Source organism: Mesoplodon bidens (genome assembly GCF_964165515.1).
Source record: "Mesoplodon bidens genome assembly, chromosome: 11".
Lineage (NCBI taxonomy): Eukaryota > Metazoa > Chordata > Mammalia > Artiodactyla > Ziphiidae > Mesoplodon > Mesoplodon bidens.
In genome coordinates, this window is record NC_138167.1 from 73,282,849 (window position 1) to 73,306,006 (window position 23,158).

General features: G+C 42.6%; 1 protein-coding gene across 2 annotated transcripts in view; it reads right to left on the minus strand.

Moving 5' to 3' along the window:
- Positions 1-23,158, minus strand: part of RFX4 (regulatory factor X4) — a gene marked incomplete at both ends in the record, with an annotated part of 169,765 nt that overhangs the window by 13,097 nt on the left and 133,510 nt on the right. For both annotated transcript variants that reach the window (XM_081249530.1, XM_081249531.1), the window contains 4 exons: positions 8,333-8,494; positions 8,834-8,953; positions 20,970-21,087; positions 21,497-21,591. In XM_081249530.1, coding sequence (XP_081105656.1) covers positions 8,333-8,494; positions 8,834-8,953; positions 20,970-21,087; positions 21,497-21,591 — 495 coding nt within the window. The remainder of the gene's footprint in view (positions 1-8,332; positions 8,495-8,833; positions 8,954-20,969; positions 21,088-21,496; positions 21,592-23,158) is intronic.

Consider the following 23,158-nt stretch of genomic DNA (forward strand, 5'->3'; position numbering starts at 1 on the left):
CCTTATTCATCTCTGTATCCCCAACAGAGGGTTTGCCAAATAGTAGGTGTTCAGTAAATTTTTGTTCCATTGAATTTGTTGTTGAAGGAGTAAATGCTGCTAGAAATAGACGTTATCAAACAAAAAGCTAGTGGAACTCTCGGAAAAATGGGCTCCTGTGGTCTGGGAAACAAAACCCCTAAATGGCCATGTGCCAGCAACCTAACAGATCCACTCAGGCAGGCTTAAGCAGATTAACACCTACTGGCTTGGGTGAGAAACGCTCTCTGCCTGGGGAGCAGAAAAGAACACCCCTTGCATTCCCTTTCCTACCGGTGGGACCTCCAATGAGGACTGCTGCTTCTTCGTTTTTAAGGAAACTAATAAAAGAAAATCTGTGCAGTTACTAGTTTGTGCTTAATTTTTAAGACAGCTCGAATGCTTTTTATTTGTTGGTAAAACAATAACAAACCTTCCATGTTTGTCTAATTCCCATCTTTCTCTTATTCTCGCCTCCCCATTCCCCCACGTCTAATTAAAAGTCTGAGAATAGTGGTGAAAGTCCCTGATCTTTGAGAATCCTCTAAAGATCCTATAGGATTTGAGAATCCTATAAAGTTGTTGTCCATGTTATAGTACTGAAACTGCTAGAGACGAATATTTTCTTTCCTTCCCATCCCCAGTAAAACATTCTTCTTCCCTGAATTTTTGTTGTTGTTGTTGTTTATTTTTCTCTTTTCTTGAAAGGGGTGCCTCAGGACAGGGAGGATGCTTAGAATATAGGAGGTAATCAATAATGATTTGTTAAACGAGTGAATGAATGAATGATCATCCAACATAAACCAGTTCTCATACTAGTTTCTTTTTATATATTGACTCATTGGATCTTCACAATAATCCTTTTGAGGTAAGTAGTATTACCTCCTTTTTCAGGTGAGAAAATTGAGGCCCAAAACTTGGTCAGGTAAGTGGCAGAGTTGGGATTTGAACCCAGATCTGCCCAACTCCATAACCTTTCCACAATAACAGTTGCTTCTCACACTTGCATGTGCATTTGCATCGCTGGGGATTTTGTTAAAATGCAGATCTGATTCAGTGGGAGATTGGGAGTTGAGCCAGCGATTCTGCATGTATAACAAGCTTCTAAATGATGCGATACTGTTGGTCCATGGAGCACGCTTTGAGTAGCAAGCCTCTAGGAAACACTGCCTCCTATCGTGCATCGTGTATGTTCAGGGCCATTACAGACCACAAGTTGTGAGACTCTGGTACAGACTTGTGAACATTTAAACTGCTTCCTAGCCTACCTGGCCATACCCTTCTGTCAGATTTTGGACTAAATCATTTGAACCTTTTCCCCACTAGGATTCTATGGACCATCACAGATGTTGCTCATGTTTTGGGCCAGCCTAAGCCTTTCTTAGTACCTTCCTGAGAAATAAGCTCCTTTAAGTACATCTAGATTCTAGAGCTGTCCTGCCCTATACATTAGCCAGTATAAATTTAAATTAACTAAAGTTAAATACAATTAAAAATTCAGCTCCTTAGTCACACTAACCACATTTCAAGTCCTCAGTAGCCTCAAGTGGCTGGTATCTACTGTTTTGGACAGCTCGGATTCAAAAAAACAAAAAAACGTTTCCATCATCACAGAAAGTTCCATTTGAACAGCATTGTTTGAGAGTATTTGATACTAAACAAACATTTCCTGTAACCTTCAAAACTGAGAAGAGAAAGAAGATTTTATATCTATCTCCACTCCCACTGGCTATCATCTATCCTAAAGGTAGCTGTGCTTAAGGAGAATTTTTTTTTTTTTTTTTTTTTTTTTGCAGTACGCGGGCCTCTCACTGTTGTGGCCTCTCTCGTTGTGGAGCACGGGCTCCGGACGCGCAGGCTCAGCGGCCATGGCTCACGGGCCCAGCCGCTCCGCGGCATGTGGGATCTTCCCGGACCGGGGCACAAACCCGTGTCCCCTGCATCGGCAGGCGGACTCTCAACCACTGCACCACCAGAGAAGCCCAAGAAGAATATTTGCTGAAGCTGAAAACCTCATCTGTTTGAGTTACCCTTTACCAACAGTTCCATGGCCAAAATCTGACTGACAAAACTGACCAGGGGCAGCAAATGCATCAGTTCCCAGAGAGATAAGCTGATATGGCATGACCTGGCCCCTGTCCACCTCTGCAGCTTCCTCTCCTGCACCTTCTCCCTCGTTTATATACATTACTCAGTCCTCACTATGCCAGGCTCTTTTCTGCCTCAAGCCCGTATACATGCTGATACCCACTACCTAAAATGATCTTTTCTTCTCCCCAGCCTTTATGTGGCTGGCCCCTTGTCATACTCCAGGTCTCAGATAAATGTCACGTCCTCAGAGAGGCCTCCTCTGACCAACATCTATGATGGGTCCCCATAGCACTTATGACCATTCAAAATTATATATTTACCCGGTGCTTTACTTCTGTATCGACTCTCTTACCCACTAGAATGTAAGGATCACGAGGACAGCAACTGCGCCTATTTTTCTCGCTTGTGTACCCCAGGGCATGGCACAGATTAGACATGGCATTACTTTTTGCGGAATGAATGAACAGATGAATGAATGAGCAAATCCAAAGGTCCCAACATGAAGCCAAGCCCCTGGTGGTGTGAAGTCAGGGGCAGATTAAACAATCTATTTTCAATCCCGGTTTTTATCTCCTAACTTCATTCCTTTGGAGAAGAGGAGGCAGCAGGGATGGACGAGGAGGAATTCACTGGCAGGGACAACTCTGGGGCTCTGTGAGTGAGTCACTGCGGCTCTGTGGCGGGGCCGCAGTGTCCACCAACTCCCACTCACTTCAGCTGCCCTCAGAATAACTGAGCTTTTGTTACTTGGAAAGACTAGCCACCAGTTATCTTTGTTACATCCTCAACTGATGTAGAGAAAACGCAGCTGGGCAGGCCAGATGTTCTACAGTTAGGGCTATTTATGAGGAATTTGCCTTTATATTTCTTTAGGCATCCTAGCATCTCAATGATTTAATTTGCTGGTTTTGTGTTGCAGGGAACCCATGGTGGGAAGTTGAAAACATAAGTTTAATAGTTAACTTTTATTGTCATTGCTGAAGGAGGGAATACTTAAAATGACATCATAAACGAGGTCTCAGAACCCTTCGGGGGCCTGACTTGGACAGAGTGGGATCTTAACGTTTTGCTTTAAAAGACATTCAAGAATTGCAGCCCAGTGTCCTGTGAAGTGGGTGCTCCATTTGGAACCACCTGCCATGCTCCTGAAGAGGAGAGGCACCAGTTTTCCTTAAAGGAAACTAAGATTTCTGAGCTTGCTGGGCCAGGAGGAAGGTGGCAAGCCCACAACATTGGAAAAAAAAAGGATAAATGGGCCAGATTCTACCTTGTGGAAATCTGTTGAAATGGAACCTTTTACCCAGTCTCTTCTCATGGCATTGCCACAGACTCTGACATACCCAATCAAAACTGGCCATGCATCAGGTGGTTTGGGGTGCTTGCTATGCCTTTCCTTTTCCCTCTGACTTTTCAAAACAATTAATAAACACCATCCTAAAACATATTTAGAAATACATACAGGTATGGACAGAGAACTAGATACAGATATAGATGGGTGGCTGTTTTCCTAGTGAGTCATAACTCATTCTCACACTACTTTGTATTCACTAGTCCTTGTGTCAAAGGTTCCCAAAAGGTTATGTGCAATAAATTAATTTTCTCTTTGTGCTCACCAGACAGACGTAATACTGTTCTCTTTTTCACAGCTGAAAAATGGGGAAGTGTCCATCAACAGTGAGACACTGCTATGTGGAAGAGCTGCAGATACCTGATTGGCCCTGACTCTCAATGAGCTAAACTTGATGACATGTATATCATCTGAGCAATGATATTCAGAGTCCTAGGAGCCCAACAAAGTCACTAGATCACATAAAATTTCATGTAAGGCGTTAATAAGCTGTTTCAGCCAAGAGTTTTTTTGTTTTGTTTAATTTTCTCTACTTCTTTATTTCTTGCTTCCTGGTTTGGGTCCTTTTAAAAAAATTGGTTTTGCTTTTTTTTAAATTGTTAACCACTTTAGATACTTCTTGGAAAGTAATGGTATACAAATCAAGCAGTAATTTAAAGATGGAAATAAAAATTAGCTGGTCATGAAAACCATATGCTGAGTTAACTTAAAAAAACATGGCAAATGCATTTTATAAAATTTATAATAATTGTTCTCCAATTTACATTATTCAATAAAAAACTGCACAAATTCCCAAACTTAAGAAGCCTACTATAATAGATTTCCTAAGATTTAGGTGTACATCATGGATAATTTGTGCTTTATATTGTAATAGCTATAAAACCATACATGTTGTTAGGAAATTATGTTTATGTTCCCTCCAAGACCATGACCCACAATGCATGCCAAGGTCCAGTCCAATTTAGCAATGGAGTATTTCAAAAGTGGTACTTGAGAAAAATATTACAGATAGTTTTATACAGGATAACACTGTTAATGCTCCCTGGAGATATCTGAGAACAAAGCTGGAATGTGCCAGAACCTTCAAAGGCTACACTCATCTGAAGAGAACCTGTTTCACATTTGTATTTCTAAGAAGCTACTTTTACGACTCCTGAACACGTTGCACAGAAATCTCTGTACACATTTATGATATTCCTGTGCCTCTGACTATCACACCTGCCATACCGTGAGGCCTCCAAATTGCTATAAAGCAAGCCAGCAGCAGACTCACTAGCTGGCTGAGAATGATCCTGAGATCCTAGAAATCTTTCCTTTGCACTCCTCCTTCCCCTTATTTCCTTAGTGTCCCCTTGTTTGATCTGTTGCTACGCTGGAAGAAAGGTTCCACTCAAGTTGTTTCTGCTTCATAATGCAGAACTGTTTCATTTGCATAATTTCCCTGTTTATTTTAGAAGTAAGGATGTTATCACTGACGGACCGACATGTGCGTCTGCTGGTGGTGGGAGTACGTGGACAGGATTATTCAGGTAAGTGGCTCCTAGCTGCTCTCACTGCTCTTCCTTCCTTAGTGAGGCAGGAGACCCCCAATTCCAGTCTCCGATGGACCCCTGAGCAGCTGCAGAGCTGTGAACAGTGCTTAAGTTCTTTTCCCTTTTTATTTTCAGTGAATAACGTCGTTCTGTACTTTTCTTCTGGAGCCTTCTAAGCAGGTACTACAACAACCCACTAGGGAGAGAACTTGGGAGGGAGGTGGGAGGCGGTCAAGTTCTTTCTGCTCCAAGTAGAAAACTAAATGTGATTTGAGGTCCATCTATGTACACAAATGCAGGGATGCTCACATCTGAATTTCCACAGAAGAGGAAGGCTCTCCAGCTGTGGACCCAAAGTGAAATCATCACTCCGTCTAATGCCAGCTGTTGACAGCCCTGCTTTTTTTCATCACTGCTCTGAAGAACCCAGTCTCCTGAGCTGTCTCTGACAAAGGGCCACTGGGTTTGTTGGCACGTATCTGCCCCTGGCAACGTGCAAAAGAGGGCAGGCACCTTATAGGCTCTTAAGCATCTGTTCATTCCTTCTCTGAGTAGCTCTGGTTCTGGAAACTTTAGTGAAAGAATTAATCAAAAGACTCCTGGAAAATGACATGCTCTCTTGCCTCCAGGCCTCTGTACTACTTACTTCCTCTGCTTGGAATACCTTTTCTCTCATTATTTGGCCCCCGACCAGACCCTCCAAACAGAGGCTGGAAGCCCTGCTTTGTGCTCCCCAACACTGACCTTTCTCCCAACTCAGCACTCGTGACATTATATTGTAACTGCCGTCTTGCTCATCAGAACCCTAACCTCTCACAATAAACTCCCAGGGGCAGGGACCACGACTCACTTGTTTGTATCACCAGCTTTTGAAGTGTTTAGCTCACAGAAACCACTTGAGAAATATTTATTAGATAAATGAATAAATGGATGGACGTGTGAGTGAATGAGCAGATAAAAGATAGCACCTAAATACGACAATCTCATCCTATTAGATCTTCAAAAATACATAATTTAGTTCCCAGTGTATTCTAATTAGAACTGGGATATAACTAAGCCCACGCTATGAGGGGCTGGAGGAAGATTCTAACCTGGAGGATACCCAGCTTGAGAGTCACTGTGGATGTCCATGAGAGGTGGGGAAGGCCTGAACCAGATGGCAGCAGTGGGCTGGGAAGGAAAGGGTGGGTCAAGATTTGTGTTAGAACAACTGGCCTTGGGAGGTGTGGAGGAGAATGCCAGCTGTCTCTCCCATATCTGTTTCCCCTTCCCTGCCTGGGAACCCTATCCTACATTTCCCCGCCTCTCTTTACAGTTACATGAGGCCATGTGACTAAGTCCTCGCTGATGGAATCTAAGTGGAAGTGACATCCGCCAGCTTCAGGCCAGGGCTTTTCCGAGTGGGTCTTCCTCCTCCAGACCCACTCTCCCTTTCCATTAGCTGGTTGCAGACTTGACAAAGCCCCAAGGCAGTGGTCCTCAAACTAGTCAGCCTCAGAATCACCTGGAGGCTTCCTGAGCAAATGGTTGGGCCCCACCCTAGAGTTTCAGATTCAGTAGGCCTGCAATGGGCTCTGGTAATGAGCATTTCCAACAAGTTCTCAGGTGATGCTGATACTTCTGGTCCATGGACCACACTTTGAGAACCACTGCCCTGGGGTATGGTGGAGCCTCATATTGAAGCAACACGTGTCTCTAAATGGTTGCATTAAAGAGAGCCTCCTCTCTGACTGAAACACCCTGCATGAAATAGATTTCCACTGTGTTAACGCCATCCATGTTTGGGTCTATCTGTTACAGCAACTTAGCTTATCCTAGCTAATACAGGAACAGGAAGAGGAGAGTGATTTCCAGATTTGGTACTTGGGTAAATGAGGGAGTAGACAATAATGAATGAATTAGCACAGTCTTCACCAATCTCTCTACTCCAGTCTGGTCTGTTCACCTGCCCCACCCTCACCCAGGGCCATCTAGCAGAAGGCTGTTTCTGCCTTTGGTTCCTGTGTGCTCACTCTGTTAGCTGAGTCCTTCTCATCTTTTAAGGCTGCCTTTGAGTCTCACCTCTCTTCTGAAGACTCTCCTCCGCCTGCCTGGGTTCCGGTGGGATGGACAGGGTCTGCTCCTCCCTGAACTCCTACACCCCTCTTGGCTGCAGCCCTCATCTTATAGGCACTCCTAACAGTAACCCCTTCTATCTGGATAGCAGTGCACTATTAACAAAGCACTTTGGCTTTTCTTACCTCATCTAATCCCCACAGCAACCATGTGAAAAAACGTGGAGATGCACACAAACACATGTGTGCACACATGCACTCTATTTATTATTATATATTAGCTAACACTTACTGCAGATTCCACATCCAGTGTATCATTTCCACAAGTCTTGAGAGCAAGGACATTTGCTGAATGACTGAATGAATCAATTTGTTTATGGTAACTGCTGACTGTGGTGCCTGGGACCAGGAGTTTAATTAACCCTTCTCCACCCTTTACTTTTCCTCCTCCATAAAATGAAACAATAGTTACCTTGCAGTGTTACTGTGAATATCAAGTGAGACAATTACGCAAGGGTCCTTTGTGCATGGTAAAGCAACATTTAGACACTAGTAACTAGCTATTATTATCCTTGTAACATTTCTTCCATTTTCAAACCTTGTCTTGGCATACAAGATCCTGCAGGATGTGACTCCAACTTACCTTTCCAGGCTTGTAACACTTCTTCACCACCACCTACATTTTAACCACTTTACCATTCCCCAAAAGGGCCCCATACTTCCTGCCCTGTGCATTTGCACACACTGTCCTCTCCCCAGAGGCCCTTCTGTAATACCTTTGTCAGTTAAAATCAAGTTTCAGCTCAAATCCCCTCCTTTGTGAGGTCTCCAACCAGATGGACTCTCCCCTTCCTTGGGGACCCTGTAGCATTAGCTTGAACCTCCATTACTGCCCCTGCCTTGATTCTGGCTACCATGGCTTAGCATATGACTTCCTGTCTCCCCACTTTCCAGAGATGCCTTTCAGTTTCTGGCTCATGGAGGGCTCCCTTTCTTGTTTTCAAGAATGGCTGTGTTCTGTGTTTTATATCATTTTAGTGACTTATTTTTTTATGGGGGGGCAGTGGGTGGAGATTTTATCATGGACTTAATCTGCCAACTTGAAAACAGAAGCATAAGGAATACATACAAACTAATAAATGGATAACTGCAAGTCATCCATAAATCCAGGAGGATACTCAGATTTTGGCATTGTTTTGGGAGGGGACTGGAGGGAGAATGTTTTTCCAGAAAGCTCTGGCTTTAAACATCAACTCCCCACTCAAAGCCTTTGAGGGACTGTTCATTACCTGTAGTGCTGAGGCCAGTGTACTCAGGGGATGGGTTGCTGACAGGGGAGGAGGGAGGTGGCACTTCCACGGACGTGGCAGATTTTGCTGGAGAAAACGATGGCACTGGTGAAGGGGTTGGTGGGGCAGCCTCCGTCAAGATAATCTCCTCTCGGACTTCTGCTATGGGTAGAGAAAGGGTGGGTTCTTAGAGCCAAAGGTCAAGGCAAGTTGTCTTTAAGGGACTTTTAAAAAGCAAATATTCTTTCTAATCTGTGTCATGTCACTCCTCTGCTTAAAACCTCTGATGGTTTCCCATCACCATGGTGGCATGCAAGGAAATTCCCACGTACACACATGCCCACTCTCAAGAAGAAAAAGACATTATTGGTTTCCCACCATTTGACTTGTTCACCAAAACTAAATTCTTTGGGATGCAGAGCTAAAGAAACACAGAGCACAGAAGTAAGGATACAAATCAAATTGACAACGAGGACGATTCCCAGTGAAATGCCGGCTTACCGGTGCTTCCTTCTCCCTTCATGGCTCGCATGAGCTCACTGGCGCGCTCCTGGCAGTGCAAGGATTCTAACAGGTAGAGCACATAGTCATCAAACATCAAGTGAATTAGGTGAAAAGACCCTGGTGAGAGAAGATCCAAACAGAAAGGTAAGTCACGTCAGCTCAGGTGTGCCCCTCAGCCTGGTCAATAACACGTCACACGGTGCTCTGACCCTCTGTCCTGGACCCTCATTCCCTCTCAGTTACGGATCACCTTGCGGTCAGAGGTTGCTCTCCTCTGTCGTCTCCTCACCTAGCCTGGTGTTTAGCATAAGGTAAGTGCCATTAACACTGTGGCAAGTGAGTCTTTTCCTTGCTCGATTTATTAATAGGACATCATCAAAAATGGCACCTATTGGGCTTCCCTGGTGGCGCAGTGGTTGAGAGTCCGCCTGCCGATGCAGGGGACACGGGTTCGTGCCCCGGTCCGGGAAGATCCCACATGCTGTGGAGCGGCTGGGCCCGTGAGACATAGCCGCTGAGCCTGCGCGTCGGGAGCCTGTGCTCCGCAACGGGAGAGGCCACAGCAGTGAGAGGCCCGTGTACCGCAAAAAAAAAAAAAAGGCACCTATTGAGCCATCTGTCAAAACGCGCCTGAGCTCTCACATTCGCACTGGCGTCATCCTCGTCTGGGCACCCCTCACTTTGTTCAGCATTGCTTGACATAGTGTCTTGCATTTTTCTCTCTTCCACAAGTTTATCTTATTTCCCCGACTGGACTTAAGGATATTCACAGCAGGGACTTTGCCTTCTAACTCACTGGTGTCTACCAATGTACACAACATAATTCCGGGAGCATAACTGACACTTTAAATTAGCAACAATGGAATAATTTCCTTAAATGATTCTGAGACTTCCGTTTAGCACATGGTTGTTACAAAAGGTATTAAATTGAAAAGATTTGGTATCCTCAAGCAGTATTCTTCATTTTAAATTTAGAGTAGATTACATCATAAAAAGGGATGTGAACAATCATTTTAAAAGGTTTTTCCCATGTGCCAGTCTTTGTGCTCAAAGTATTATATTCTCTAATTTAATATCTACCACCACCTTGTAAGGCAGGTGCTCTTACTCCTGTTTTGCAAAGTCAAGTACTTGTGCAAGATGACACAGTACATTACTTCAAAAACATCTTTTTAAAAAATATATTTATTTATTTATTTGGCTGTTCCAGGTCTTAGTTGCAGCCTGCGGGATCTTCGTTGTGGCATGTGGGATCTTTAGTTGTGGCAGGCAAACTCTTAAGGCATGTGGGATCTTGTTGCCTGACCAGGGATTGAACCCGGGCCCCCTGCATTGGGAGTGCAGTCTTAGCCACTGGACCACCAGGGAAGTCCCCCAAACCATCTTTTCTTGCACATCATGCTGCCACCATGGACAGTGGAAGATCCACATATGGAAGGGGCCTTCATGTATGTTGTCATGAAGACCTCACAGATGCCGGTGTCAGAGAGGCCAAGCCTTCATCTCTAGTCCCATGTTTCCACCTCTCAAAGGGACATCTCCACATGGACATCCTGCTGTCCTATGAAGTGTCCAAAACATCTCACCGACTATTTACAAGCTGCCCTCCTCTTCCTATTTCCCTTGAGTTTGCTTTTTTTAGAAGCCTTATGAGACTCTGGCATTATTTATTATCTTGTGATCCTAGCATCATCATCAACACCACAATTATTGTCATCATCATTGTCATCGCACCTCCCATTTATTGAATGCTTACTATGTGCCAAGAACTCTGCTAAGCACTTAACACAGGTCTCATCCTTTCACCAGACTGTGAGATAGGTGGTATTATCTTCTTACACACAAGGAAATGAGTCTCTCCATTGGAATTAAGTAGGGATTGGCCTCAGTTTGCTCTGGCTCCGAAAATCCATTCCCATTTCCCCTACAGATCATCTGGTCCAGTCTCCTCATAGCACAGATGGGAAAAATAAAGGACATGGTCCCCAGAAGGGCCATTTGAGTTGGGCTCTATGCCTTTTCAGGTCTCAGAAATAAGGTGATGAGAGCCAGTTTTTGATGACTCCTCTTTGGTGGAATTTATTAATTTTCTCCTTTTTGGTTGTACCTGGCTTCTTTGTGCACACGTGCGCATGCACGCACGTACACACACACACACACACACACACACACACACGTCATTTCAGATAGATTGATTCTTTTGCTCCAGAAATGTTACAGAAGAAAATCCCTGGCTTAACTCTGAGGCCACTGGATGCCCTGCAGGTCACGCACATCTACACCAATACCCCCTCTCTCCGGAGCCTGCCACCACCTATGATCCTTGTGCCCACAGAGCTCCACGCCCACGTCCCCTGTCCTGCACTTTCTTCACATTTTTCCTCCATCTCCAGGGTGCTGTGTCTGGTTTTTGACCCCACTTGGAATTCAGCAAGGTTCAGGGGTTTTTTGAGTCATTGTGAAATGCAGACTTCCAAGACTAAACTTTCCATCTACTTCCCCAAAATGAGTCCTGTGAACCACTGAGGAAGTTACAGCATTGTGGGTAACTGCATGGGTCTGGATCAAACTGCCCAGGTTGAGCTCCAGCTCTGCCACTTAGTAACTGGGACCTTGGATGAGCTGCTCCTTGAAAATGTTAAAAATAAAACCAGCCATTTACTGAGCCCTTGCTCTGTGGCAGCCACTGGGTTAACTGCTGCAGATTTATTATTGCATTTTATCCTCATCACAACCATTTGAGATGAGCGATACCCTCCTTCTGCAAAGGAGGAAACGGAGACTTAGAGGAGTAAAGTAGCTGTCCAATGTCACACAATTATTAAGTGGCAGACATGGGATCTGAATCCAAGACTGTCTGATTCTGAAGTTGTTCTTCAATCGTGCAATATGGCTCTCTAAAAGGGAAACAGTCAAACCTATTTTACAGAAGTACCATAATGAGGAAAAGTATATACTAGATGCTTAATAAATAGTAACTAAGGTCACTTTTGCTATTAATGTTCTAACACTCTGTGATGTGACTGCCTTGTTCATAGAGTCAAAGGAGTCAAAAGATAGCATCAAATACCTGAAAGGAAAAGGTCTCCAAAATGAAGAAGTATTTGCTGAGATGTGGCTCTAAGTCAATCAGGATAGAAAGAGAGAAAGACACTATGAAACCGAATTAGAATGGAAAACCCTAGATAATAAAAATGGATTTAGCAGTTTTAGCACAGGCAGGCACCTTGGATCATCTCTACAGCACCCCTGTCTAATAGATAAAGAAACAAGATCTGAGGTGAAGACACTTGCCTAAGACCACACTGTTAGAAAACATCAGAGCTGGGTTTGGAGGCCAGTACTCCAGGGGAAGTGCTGATTTGGGGTTTCAAGCTCTCTTCCTAATGACTCTGATCAGTTACCCAATTGGTCTGATAATTTTCAATCATCTTTCAAACAAGGAGAGTTTGTAGAGCTACTTGCTGCTTGCTTATTACTATTGTGCAAAGTGCTCTGAGTACAAAGGAAACTTAAAGCTCAGTCACTGACTCCACAAAAGCTACAGTGTCCTTAGCAAAAATCAATCCTTAAGATTATTAGGTAACAAACAGTTCAGTGCCAGGGTACCCAAAGACTGATGAGAGGGAGAGGGGAAGGAGGCAGGGGAGGGAGAGAGGGAGAGGAAAAGAGAAACATCAAAGACAGACAGGAGAGAGGCAATTAGAGCTAACATTCCTGCTTTATTTCTTCCCTTAGCACTTAACACCATCTGCTATACTATATACTGAAATTATTTATCTTTATCACGTGCCTCTCTACACTAGATTGTAAGCTCCATAAATGCAGGGATTTTTATCTGGTTTTTTTTCCCCACTGTTCTATACCCGGTGTCTAGAACAATGCCAGGCACAGTAGAGGTTCAATGGTTATTTGTTGGATGAATGAATCAAATGAGCAAGCACTGACTACTTACCATATGCTCTGTGCTAAGCCCTTTTAATTTTCCAACAACACTATGAAGGGTTTTTTTAAAATTTATTTATTTTTATTTATTTATATTTTGGCTGCATTGGGTCTTTGTTGCCACGCGCGGGCTTTCTCTAGTTGGGGCGACTGGGGGCTACTCTTCGTTGCAGTGCGCGGGCTTCTCACTGCGGTGGCTTCTCTTGTTGTGGAGCACAGGCTCTAGGCGCGTGGGCTTCAGTAGTAGTGGCACACAGGCTCAGTAGTTGTGGCTCACGGGCTCTAGAGTGCGGGCTCAGTAGTTGTGGCTTGCGGGCTTAGTTGCTCCGCAGCATATGGGATCTTCCTGAACCAGGGCTCGAACCCATGTCCCCTGCATTGGCAGGCAGATTCTTAACCATTGTGCCACCAGGGAAGTCCCAAGGAGGTATTATTATCTTCAGTTAACACATGGGGGAATGAAGTCTCAGAGGATTTTAAACCACTTGCCTAAAGTTACAGAGCTATTGAGCATCAGAGCTTGTTATGGAAAAAGGTACTAGGATAGAGACAAAAGGAGATTGTTGTTGTTATATGGTAACATAGTTAATGGTATCTTATAGAATCAAAGCATTTCTTTTCTCTTATGAAAAATTTCAAACATATGGAAAAGTATAAAGAATTTTAAGGGAATTCCCTGGTGGTCAGGGGTTAGGACTCTGTGCTTCCAATGCAGGGGTCAGGGGTTTGATCCCTGGTCGGGGAACTAAGATCCCGCGTGCTGCACAGCACGGCCAAAAAAAAAAAAAAAAAAAGAATTTTAAAATGAACACCAGTGTACTCAACACCAAGCTTTATAATATTTTAACATTTTACCATATTTGAATCATATTTTTAAATTGAAGATAAAAACGAACCCCCTGTGCTCCCTTCCTTAATCCTACTTCTCTGCTTCCTGTGTTCATGCCCTGATGTAATCACTGCCTCGAATCTGGTATTTACTGTTTACATGCATTTCTATACTCTTACTACCTATATTTATATATCCATAAGACACATGATATTGTTTTTTTATTTTCAAACTTGATAGAAATGGTACCATACTTTACAGAGTAATCTACAACCTGCACTTGATACTTTGGGTGTTTTTAGATCTATCCACACTGACACATGTAGGTCTTGTTTAATGGCCATTGTGTGACTATACCTCGATTTATTTGTCCATTCTCCTGTCAATGGAATTTAGGTTATTTACATTTTTCACTATTGGAAACTGGCTCTAATGAATATTTTTTGTACCTGTTGCCTAGGTACAAAAAATACCTGGGTCTAGGACCAGAGGTGGAATCACTGGGTCCAAGAGCACCTGCATCTTAAGTCTTGACGAGATAGTGCCAAATTGCTCACCAAGATCTTCTACATCCTTACTGGTAGTGTAGGAAATACAGTATTTGTCATCTGAAGGGTATGAAATGTTACTGTCTTTATAAGTTGCAGTACCCTAATTACTAGAAAGGTCCACCTCTTTTCATATGATATTGCCCATTTGAATTTCCTCTTCTGTGAACTGTCTATTCATATTCTTTGCCCATTTTTCTACTGGGGTATTTGTCTTTTAAAAATGTATTTAGAGGGATTTATCATATATTCTGGATATTAATACTTTGTTCATTATATGCATTGCAAAATATCTTCCCCCTTTCTGTGGCTTTTTTTTTCTTTTTGGCCACGCCATGCAACTTGTGGGATCTTAGTTCCCTGACCAGGAATCGAACCCAGCCCCTCGGCAGTGAAAGTGTGGAGTCCTAACCACTGGACTGCCAGGATATTCCCTCTGTGGCTTTTATCTTTTAATTTCGTCTATGTTGTGCTTATTAAACAGAAGTTTGAAATCCAAGTGCAATCAACTTTGCCAATATTTTCCTTATGATTTATCCTTTTTGGTACTTTTTTAAAGAAATAATTTCCTATTCCAAAGTCATAAACTTATCATCCATGTTTTCTTCTAAAAGGTTTTAAGGTTGTTTTTTTTTTTTTCATTTAGATGTTTCTTTTCAGAAGGGGAAAATTGTTTCTAGGGAAGAGGTCTAATTTTATTTTATTTATCCTAAAATGCGTGCCCCAGAACCTTTGTCCACTGATTTTTAATGCCATATCTCTGTCACACAGATCATCTGTACAATCCTCTTGTTGAGACAGAAAGGCAAGAATTTGATGAGGCAAAGACAAGTTTCATGTCAGTCTGTCTTGGGCATCTCTGCTGTTTCACTACTCTTTGTCTAGCGCTGTTAGATGACCACATCGTCTTACTCCTTAATAAACCTGAATATCAGGTAAGCAAGTCCCTACACCTGTTCTTCATTACTTTCAAAATGCCTTTACTATTCTCAGCCTTTTGCTTTTCTATATGAATTTTAACATCAGATTTTCAAAATCAAAGGAAGAAAAAGTTAAGAACCAGATGGAAATTCCAATTGATTTATATATTTGAAGGGCATATCCTTTTCCAGATATGAACAGGGTATATTTCAGTAATATTTTTAAATTTTTTTCCTTGAAGGTCTTAAAATAATTTTTGTTAGAATTTTTTTCTGGGCACATTTCTGTTGCTATTGTGAATGGGATATATAGGTATAAATATATAGATACATAGAGATAGATATTTTCTAGTTAATGGTAAGAATGTCAATGATTTTTAAAAAACTGAATTCAGTAACCTGCCTGAATTTTTGTTTGTTCTATTAGTTTGTAGATTCTCTTTTTCTTGTCAGCCATCATGACATGTGTATAAATAAAGACAATTTTGTGTTTTCCTTTCCAATTCTTATATTTCATTTCCTTTTCTTATTGCATTGGCTAGGACCTCTAGTATGTATCTATCAGAAACAGCATTAGAAGGCATTTGTGTCTTATTCATGACGGGAATGGGAAAACTTCTAAAGTTTCACCATTTAATATACTGTTTTCTGCAGATTTTTGAGTGCTCTTTAACATATTAAATAAATTCCCTTCTATTCCTAGTTTGCCAAGAGTTTTTAAAATTATACTTGAAAGCTGAACTCTATCAAATATTTTTTCCTTTGTATCTACAGAGATGATCATATGATTTTTCTCTTTTAATTTGTTAATGCAGTATGTTAAATAGTAATTTTCTGACTTTGAATCATACTTGAATTCTTGGCATAGGGCTCATTAACCATGATTTTAAAAAAAAATTGCCCTGGGTTTGATCTGCTAGTATTTTATTTAGAATGTTTTCATCTATATTTATGTGTGGTTGAGTCATAATATTCTTTTCTTCTACAGCTCTTCCAAGATTTTGAAACTGAGATTATATTAGCTTCATAAAATTAACTGTACAGCTTTCCTTCTTTTGTTTTTGTGTTCATTTTCATAAACTAAGGATTTTATGCTTCTTAAAAGTTTAGTAAATGTTGCAATTTATGCCTGATGTTTTTTGAGGGAAGAGAACTTTTCATTTACTGTGGTTATTATTTGATCTTATTTCTAGCATCCTGTTTCATATTTTGAGTTTATGATCCTTTTTCTAAGCTTCTTTTATCTTCTCAATTCTTGCCATTTAAGTTTTCACATTTTTCCATTTTTCTTTGGTAACTTATGATTCTATTCTTTTAGTGATGATCATATATCCAAACATCTATTAAATCCAAACTATAATTTTTTTTCAACAAAGTCTACAGTTATTTAGTATTTCAAGACAAAGACCTTAGCATGTGTTAACTATTCCTTAAAGATTCTCTCCCCACTACCCTGTGTTTTATTGTTTCCTGGAATTTGGTTTTACCTTTTTGAAACACACACAAATTCGTTTTTAAATTACAACCAAAAGTTAATTAAATTTGCTTATATATTTTAAAATTTCTCTCATCTTAAAACAGGGCTCCCAAATTCTTTGACACTCCTTCCTGGGAAAATTGTGGGGGGGTGTCTATGCACTTCCTTCAATCTTGGTAGGTTTGTGACTGCTTTGATCCACAGAGTAAGGGGGAGTGAAACTTTCACTTCTGAGATTGGGTCATAAAGGCAATGTGGCTCCCCCCTCGGCACACTCACTCATGGGGCCTAAGCTTCCATGTGAGAGGTTCAACTGTTCAGAGGCCACTGTGTTGTGAAGAAATTGAGCCACATGCAGAGGCCACTTGAACACACTCCAATCGGCAGTCCTAGTGCTCAAGTCATCCCAGCTCAGGCACCAGACACATGAGGGAAAAAGCTTCCAGAGGATGACAGCCTCCAGCCGTCAATGAACTCCAGCTTTTGAGTCTTCCCCTCTGAGGTCCCAGACATCATAGAACAGCCATCCCCGCTGGACCCTGTCCAAATTCCTGACCCATAGAATCTGTAAGCATGATACTGTTTTAAACCACTACACTTTTGTTAAACGACAACAATAACTAGAATGTTGTTGTTTCTTGTATCCCAGACCTTAGCTATGGTTTTATTTCTCTTTTTATTGAAATCCATCCTTTAATTTTTTTTAAGTGAAGTTCTATGGGTGCCATATAGTTCTCTTAGTTTTTGTATAACTGAATATGTCTTTGCTTTGCCCTCACTCCTGAATAATGGTTGACAGTTCTTTTCCCAGCACTTAAAAGATATTATTCCATTGTCTTCTGGCATCTCTTATTACTCATGATAGTCTAATTATTGTTCTTTTCTCTCATAGCTTAAAAAATTTTTTACTCTATCAATATGGTTTTAGAAAAACCATCAATGAGGGGTAAACAAATTTGTCTAGCCTTTTTGTGCCATGCATCTGAGCCCAGGATATTTGTCTTAATTGTGGTAATTGAAAAAGCATGGGTTTTGTGGTCATGCACATCTGCTTTTGAAACAGAGCTCTGCCACTTGCCATATTGATTTTGGGCAAGAAAATTCTCCAACTCAGTCAAAAGGTACCTATTATTATCTGCCTTGCAGAGTTGATGTGAGAATTAAATGGTTCTATGTGCTTCCTACACATTTGTTATAAAGAGTAGCATTATCCTGCCTTTGCTTCATGTTCTATCATGGCTTCCTTTTCTGTTATATTGAGGGCAGTAATAGTGGACCTCATAAGTTGTTGTGAGAATTAAATGGGAAAGTGCCTAATGTTATGTCTAGTGTACACTAGGCTCTGAATAAATGTTACTTTGCTTTTCTTATTACTATTCAGCTGAAGAAAGTTAGAAGAGGCCTTGGCAGTGTGGCTCTAGCATGGGATAGATCCCCAGGGGAGCTCAGCTCAGTTTGCTGTGCATCCTGGGCAAGCCCCCTCTCCCCTCTGGGTCTCTGCTTCTTCTCCCGAATACAGGGAAAGCAATACCTGCCTCCTGGTGCTTGGAGGGGGCCTGAGAGACACTGTGAATGTCAAGATTCTGCAATTTAGCAGGTTCTGGGTAAGAGAGCCAGGCCAGGACATCTAAACATTGTCTGGAGGCGCCATCCGTCATGGCCACTTGGCCTGGGAGTTGATCCCATGTGGCCTCCCCGGCCCTGCCCGAGTGGGTGAGCTTTGATGCTAGGCCAGAAAACAAGTGTGTAAAAAGGTGAAAACCTGGGAAATGATATGTAGCCCTGTTCCCCTAGCCGTCAAACCCGAGGCAGCCTTTCACAGCATTTCATGCTGAAGCACTTCCAGGAACTATTGTTGCCTTCCGGATGTTCCTAACAGTGAAACAGGGGCATCTGGTAAAAACCCACAGTGAAAGGTAAAGGCACCTGCACTGACTTGGGATCCAGGTATCCTACGAACTAAAGTCAGAGCAGTCAACTGAAAATACGATGTTGTTGCTTTTTTTAAATAGAACCTCTAATTTCCTCAGCCCCATTAGGATGAAAAGTTCATTGCCTGCTACCCTACCTTTGCTGACTAATTTTGCTAGAAAGTGCTGCTTGCAGCAGAGAAAGAAAGTCTGGCTACTTTAGTTCACCGCATAGGCTCTTTCAGTGAAAAGGAATTAGGGAGAAAAGAGTGAAAAGGAATTAAGGAGAAGAAAGGAGTCAACTACCTTTGAAAGAGGCTGTTCTGCGAAGAGGTGATAGAGTCCCCCCGCGGGATCATTGTGATATTCCACACGATCATTGTGATGGTCAGCCTGCTACTCGGACATACAAACCCCGCACCATTCACAGCTACCAGGATCGTGTGGGAGTTATAAGATATATAGAGCTGGCCCCTGTGGTTGGGGGAGGGGCCAGGGAACAGAGGGCTCTTTTTCCTAATTAGCTGTTTTTATACAGGGAACACATGACCCAAACACAACCACCAACTGTGTCTTTGACATATACGGGCAGAAAGGGGGAGCTGGGCTTTTGTCTGCCGCAAATTCTTTCAACTTGCCTGTCACCCCAAGCTGTAAAACTCAACAATGAGTCGGATGAGCAGGACCATTTCAGATAGTTTGCTAAATGGACTTGGAGACAGGTATTATTTCCATCTGTTCAGGGTTGAAAAATACTGTAAAAGTGAAATTGCGTTAATATCTTTTTTCTTTCCTTTTCTAAAAGATTTGTGACCATGTTTGCCATTTGCCTGAGTTTCCAGTGTATCCTAGAATGTGTGTGGTTCAAAAAGAAATAAACACATTTTAAGGAATAATATTTCTTAGTAATAAATTCAACCTATTCTAATTGTTCTACTGTCCATAACATTGACTGTTAACTTAGTACATACAAATGGATTTCAAAGACTATTACAACATAGACTACTTTCCCTGTCTAATGAAGGGTGTTTGATAATATACAGTCAGTATAAGAATCAGCAAATTGAAGAATAAGATATAAAACAAGGAAAGGGTGCTTGCTTTGTAGATGTATATATACTTATTTGTGTGGTATCGTTCTTCTTTGATTCTGAAGCAATGAAAAAAATCTCGAATATTTTTCACCCATCAGCTTAACTGAAAGCAGTTATGCACAAATGATTTTCCCAGAGCCAGAGGTAACATGTGCTAACACTAACTATGCTGAACTGGAAGTCATCAAAATGCCATGCCTGATGGCACTGCCCAGGTAGCAGTCACCAGAGCATTTCCATATACAGCTCAAAGAGAATTTCCATCTGTAGCCATGGTGCAGGCAGGTTCAGAGAACTTCCCAATGCTGAGATTAAAGAAATCCACAACAAAACGCTTCTCCAATTGGGTAAACACAGTCTTTCATGGACAGAGCTGTTTAGAAAAAATAGTGCCTTCTTTGTTTCACCACATATTCACTGCATTGTATAGCACAACTGGGAAATAGTGACAAGACCATAAAAAAGCTAGATGGAAAAGTGTCAAATTAAACCCAGAGCAAAACCCAGAGCTGATTGGCTTAATTGGAGATAATGAGAAGCAAAACCACATCTCTACTTGCAAAGTAAAACAGAGAACCGAAGCAATTACCCAGAAAATTCACCAATAGCCCTTTGCCGAAATGCCTAGAAAACTGAGGCCAAAGTGTTTTGAGATTTCAAATGTCTGGATAATGCCTTAAAGTTCCACCTCACTTTGCTAATGATGACCTGGACTCAATGCGTATGCCATTCTTTCCAGTGAAAAATGGCATTCACCCCAAGTCGGTGATTAGGCTCCTGCCTGCAGTGACTACTGTAAGCACCTCCGGTCAGAGATTTCAAGTCCCGTTACACTGGAAAACAGGAGACAAGGACTTGGGGTAGGGATGTCTCCTGGAGGTGATGAAAACCCAAGGGGTCAGCAAAACAAAAGGAAAAATGAATGCAACAGTCCTTTACTGGGGATCACACTGGGGCACGTTATCAAAGAAAACTTTACCCACCACTGGCCTGTCAATCAAGCCATTTGCAAATTTTGGACTCAGAGGCTTCTTCATGTGCCCAGTCTTGGCAAATCCGCACTAGGAAATCTGGCAAAATAGACCGGTGGAAGCAGCCATGACTGGGGACTTCCAGAAAAAGGGGAGCACAGTCACTGCTATTTACTCCTCTTTAAACTCAAATAATGTTATCTGTGTGCAAGCCTCTCATTTTCAGATATGTATACTTCTCCTTTAGCATGCAGTGCCATCTTTCTCCCTGAAAGTCCTACCAATATCATGTCCCCCCAGAACAGAGAATGTTTCCGGGTGACATCCTTGTGGTCTCAGAGACAGCAAGACCACGCCTGACTCTGGAGAGATGGACTTGGTACATCTTGGAGCCCGGAGAAGATGTGTTTGGATGTGGGGAGGGCTGGGGTGGCCTTACCGAAGCTGGGGGCACTGTGCAAGGTCATGTCCCGGATCACCCTTGTGCCAAAACAGGACCACATCAAGAGGAACTGCTGGGCCACCTTCTTCAGGGACCCTTGCTTCTTGGCAGCCACCTACAAGACAGTGAACGGCTGTATGAGTGGTTGATTTGACCTTCATTTATTACTGTCTCCTATTAAAATGACAGGAAGGCTTCGGGTCTCTAAGTTCAATGTTATAGACTTTTTATTTTTAACAGCAAAAATACACTTTAAGAAATGAAATCTTATGTCGAGACTCAACACGTACAACCGCTAAGAGAGACGCTGACCTGGTTGAACCAGGGGAGGGAGACTCAAGAGTCCTGCCTCGTGACGTACCCCTCCCCCCTGCCTGAGGGGGGCCCAGGCCTCTCCTTGTATCCCTAGGGCTCCAAGGCTGCCGAGGAAACACTCAGCTAGCTCACTGCGGGACCCAGGAGCCATCAAGACGAGTGATGGGCTGCCATACCCGGGCCTGCACCTTCCGCTTCAGCTTACCAACCTTCACAACACACCGGTCCACCATGGTGTCCAGCCACTCGATGTAGGACTCAATGGGAGACTGCTCCTCCAGGAGATGGTCGAACTCCTGATACACTGTCAAACAGAGGAGACCCCACACACCATGCAGTTGTGTTTAAACACACACAGGTGTTAAAAGAGCAAAGGAATACAACTGAATAAAATAAAAAACTCCGAAGTCCTAGCAGGGCATTCAAGGATTTAGAGAATACACCCCAACTTACCTTTCCAGGCTCACCTTCCATGCCTGTGTACACTTTAAGTCCTGGCCACCCCGGGTTACTTGCCATTTCTGCTTTTCTCAGGCAGTTCCCTCTGCTTAGACTGTTTAGTCTGTCACGAAACAGCTGAAATGATCCTCCGATGAAATCCTATTTACCCTCCCACGCCCCTTGCCGGCAGAACTGATCACTCTCCCTCTGTATTTTCACAGCACTTTACTATTTGCATTCTACCTTCACTATATCACTAAGAACACTGTTATAGTCAGGGGTGTGCATGGGTGTGTCCCCCTGATACTGCTTTGCCTGATAGCTTTATTAGCTGGCACATTAACTGTGATATAGCTCTTATTCAGTACGCACTTGCTCGCATTACAGGGGAGATGCACTGCTGCCCTCTTGCTCTCTGCCCCGTGGTAAGGCACATTTGACTATTCAAATGTTTCTGAACCACAACCATATTGGACAAGCAGCCTAACCAGCCTCTCAGTGCTTGACATGTAGCAGATGCTTAATAAACATTTGTGTAAAGGAAACAATCACTGTGCCCTCAAGTTTCCATATTGGTCAAAGGAGGATCATCATATCACTTTACAACCTGTCTTCAGGTACAGGTCAAATAATTGACTATAGAAGGACTCTGTAATCAGTGAAGCACTGCAGAAAGTAGAAGCATTGCTGTGGTGACCTCCAATCCAAAACATCTCTTCTTATTACATTTCTTTGTGTTTTTGTATGTGAAGCTCAGTAAATCAAACCACAATTCCGGATTCACATGTTCCTACAGTTTTCATTTGTCTGAGCAGCTTTTGTTGTCCCATTTTCCAGGACTGGCCAATCTGCTCTATTTTACTTAATTGATAACTGCTGCAAGAGGTCAGCTTCCAGGACCCGAAAACATATACTTTAGAATGAGAAAGGACTTTAAAAAACCCATTTAGTTGATCTGTCTCATTTTATAGGTGAGGAAGCTACGTCTTAGAGATCAGATGACCCCCTCAGAGTCAGAGGGTGAGTTGGTGGCAGAGCAGGAACTGGAACCCAGTCTCTGACTTTCTCTCTGGTGTTCCTTCACTCTTCACGGCACTGTCTGTGCGTCTGAGCCACTGTGCTTCAATCCGTGATGATAATGCTCGAGGTGGCAATGAAAGGGCTAACTGCCAACATTTACTGAGTGCTTGCTCCATATGCCAGGCACTCTCCTAAAATGTTTTCTACGGACACACTCTGACCTTAGGCTACCCCTAGAATGTGAATGTCATGAGGCTAGGACCTAGAACAGTGCCTAGTACATAGTAGTTGCTCAAATGTTTGTTGAAAGGATGAACGGCCCACGGAGGTAGGTACTATTATTACCCACCCACACCCAGCCTTTTGACAAATGAGGCAAAAGAAGCACACAGAGATGAGTGACTTTCACA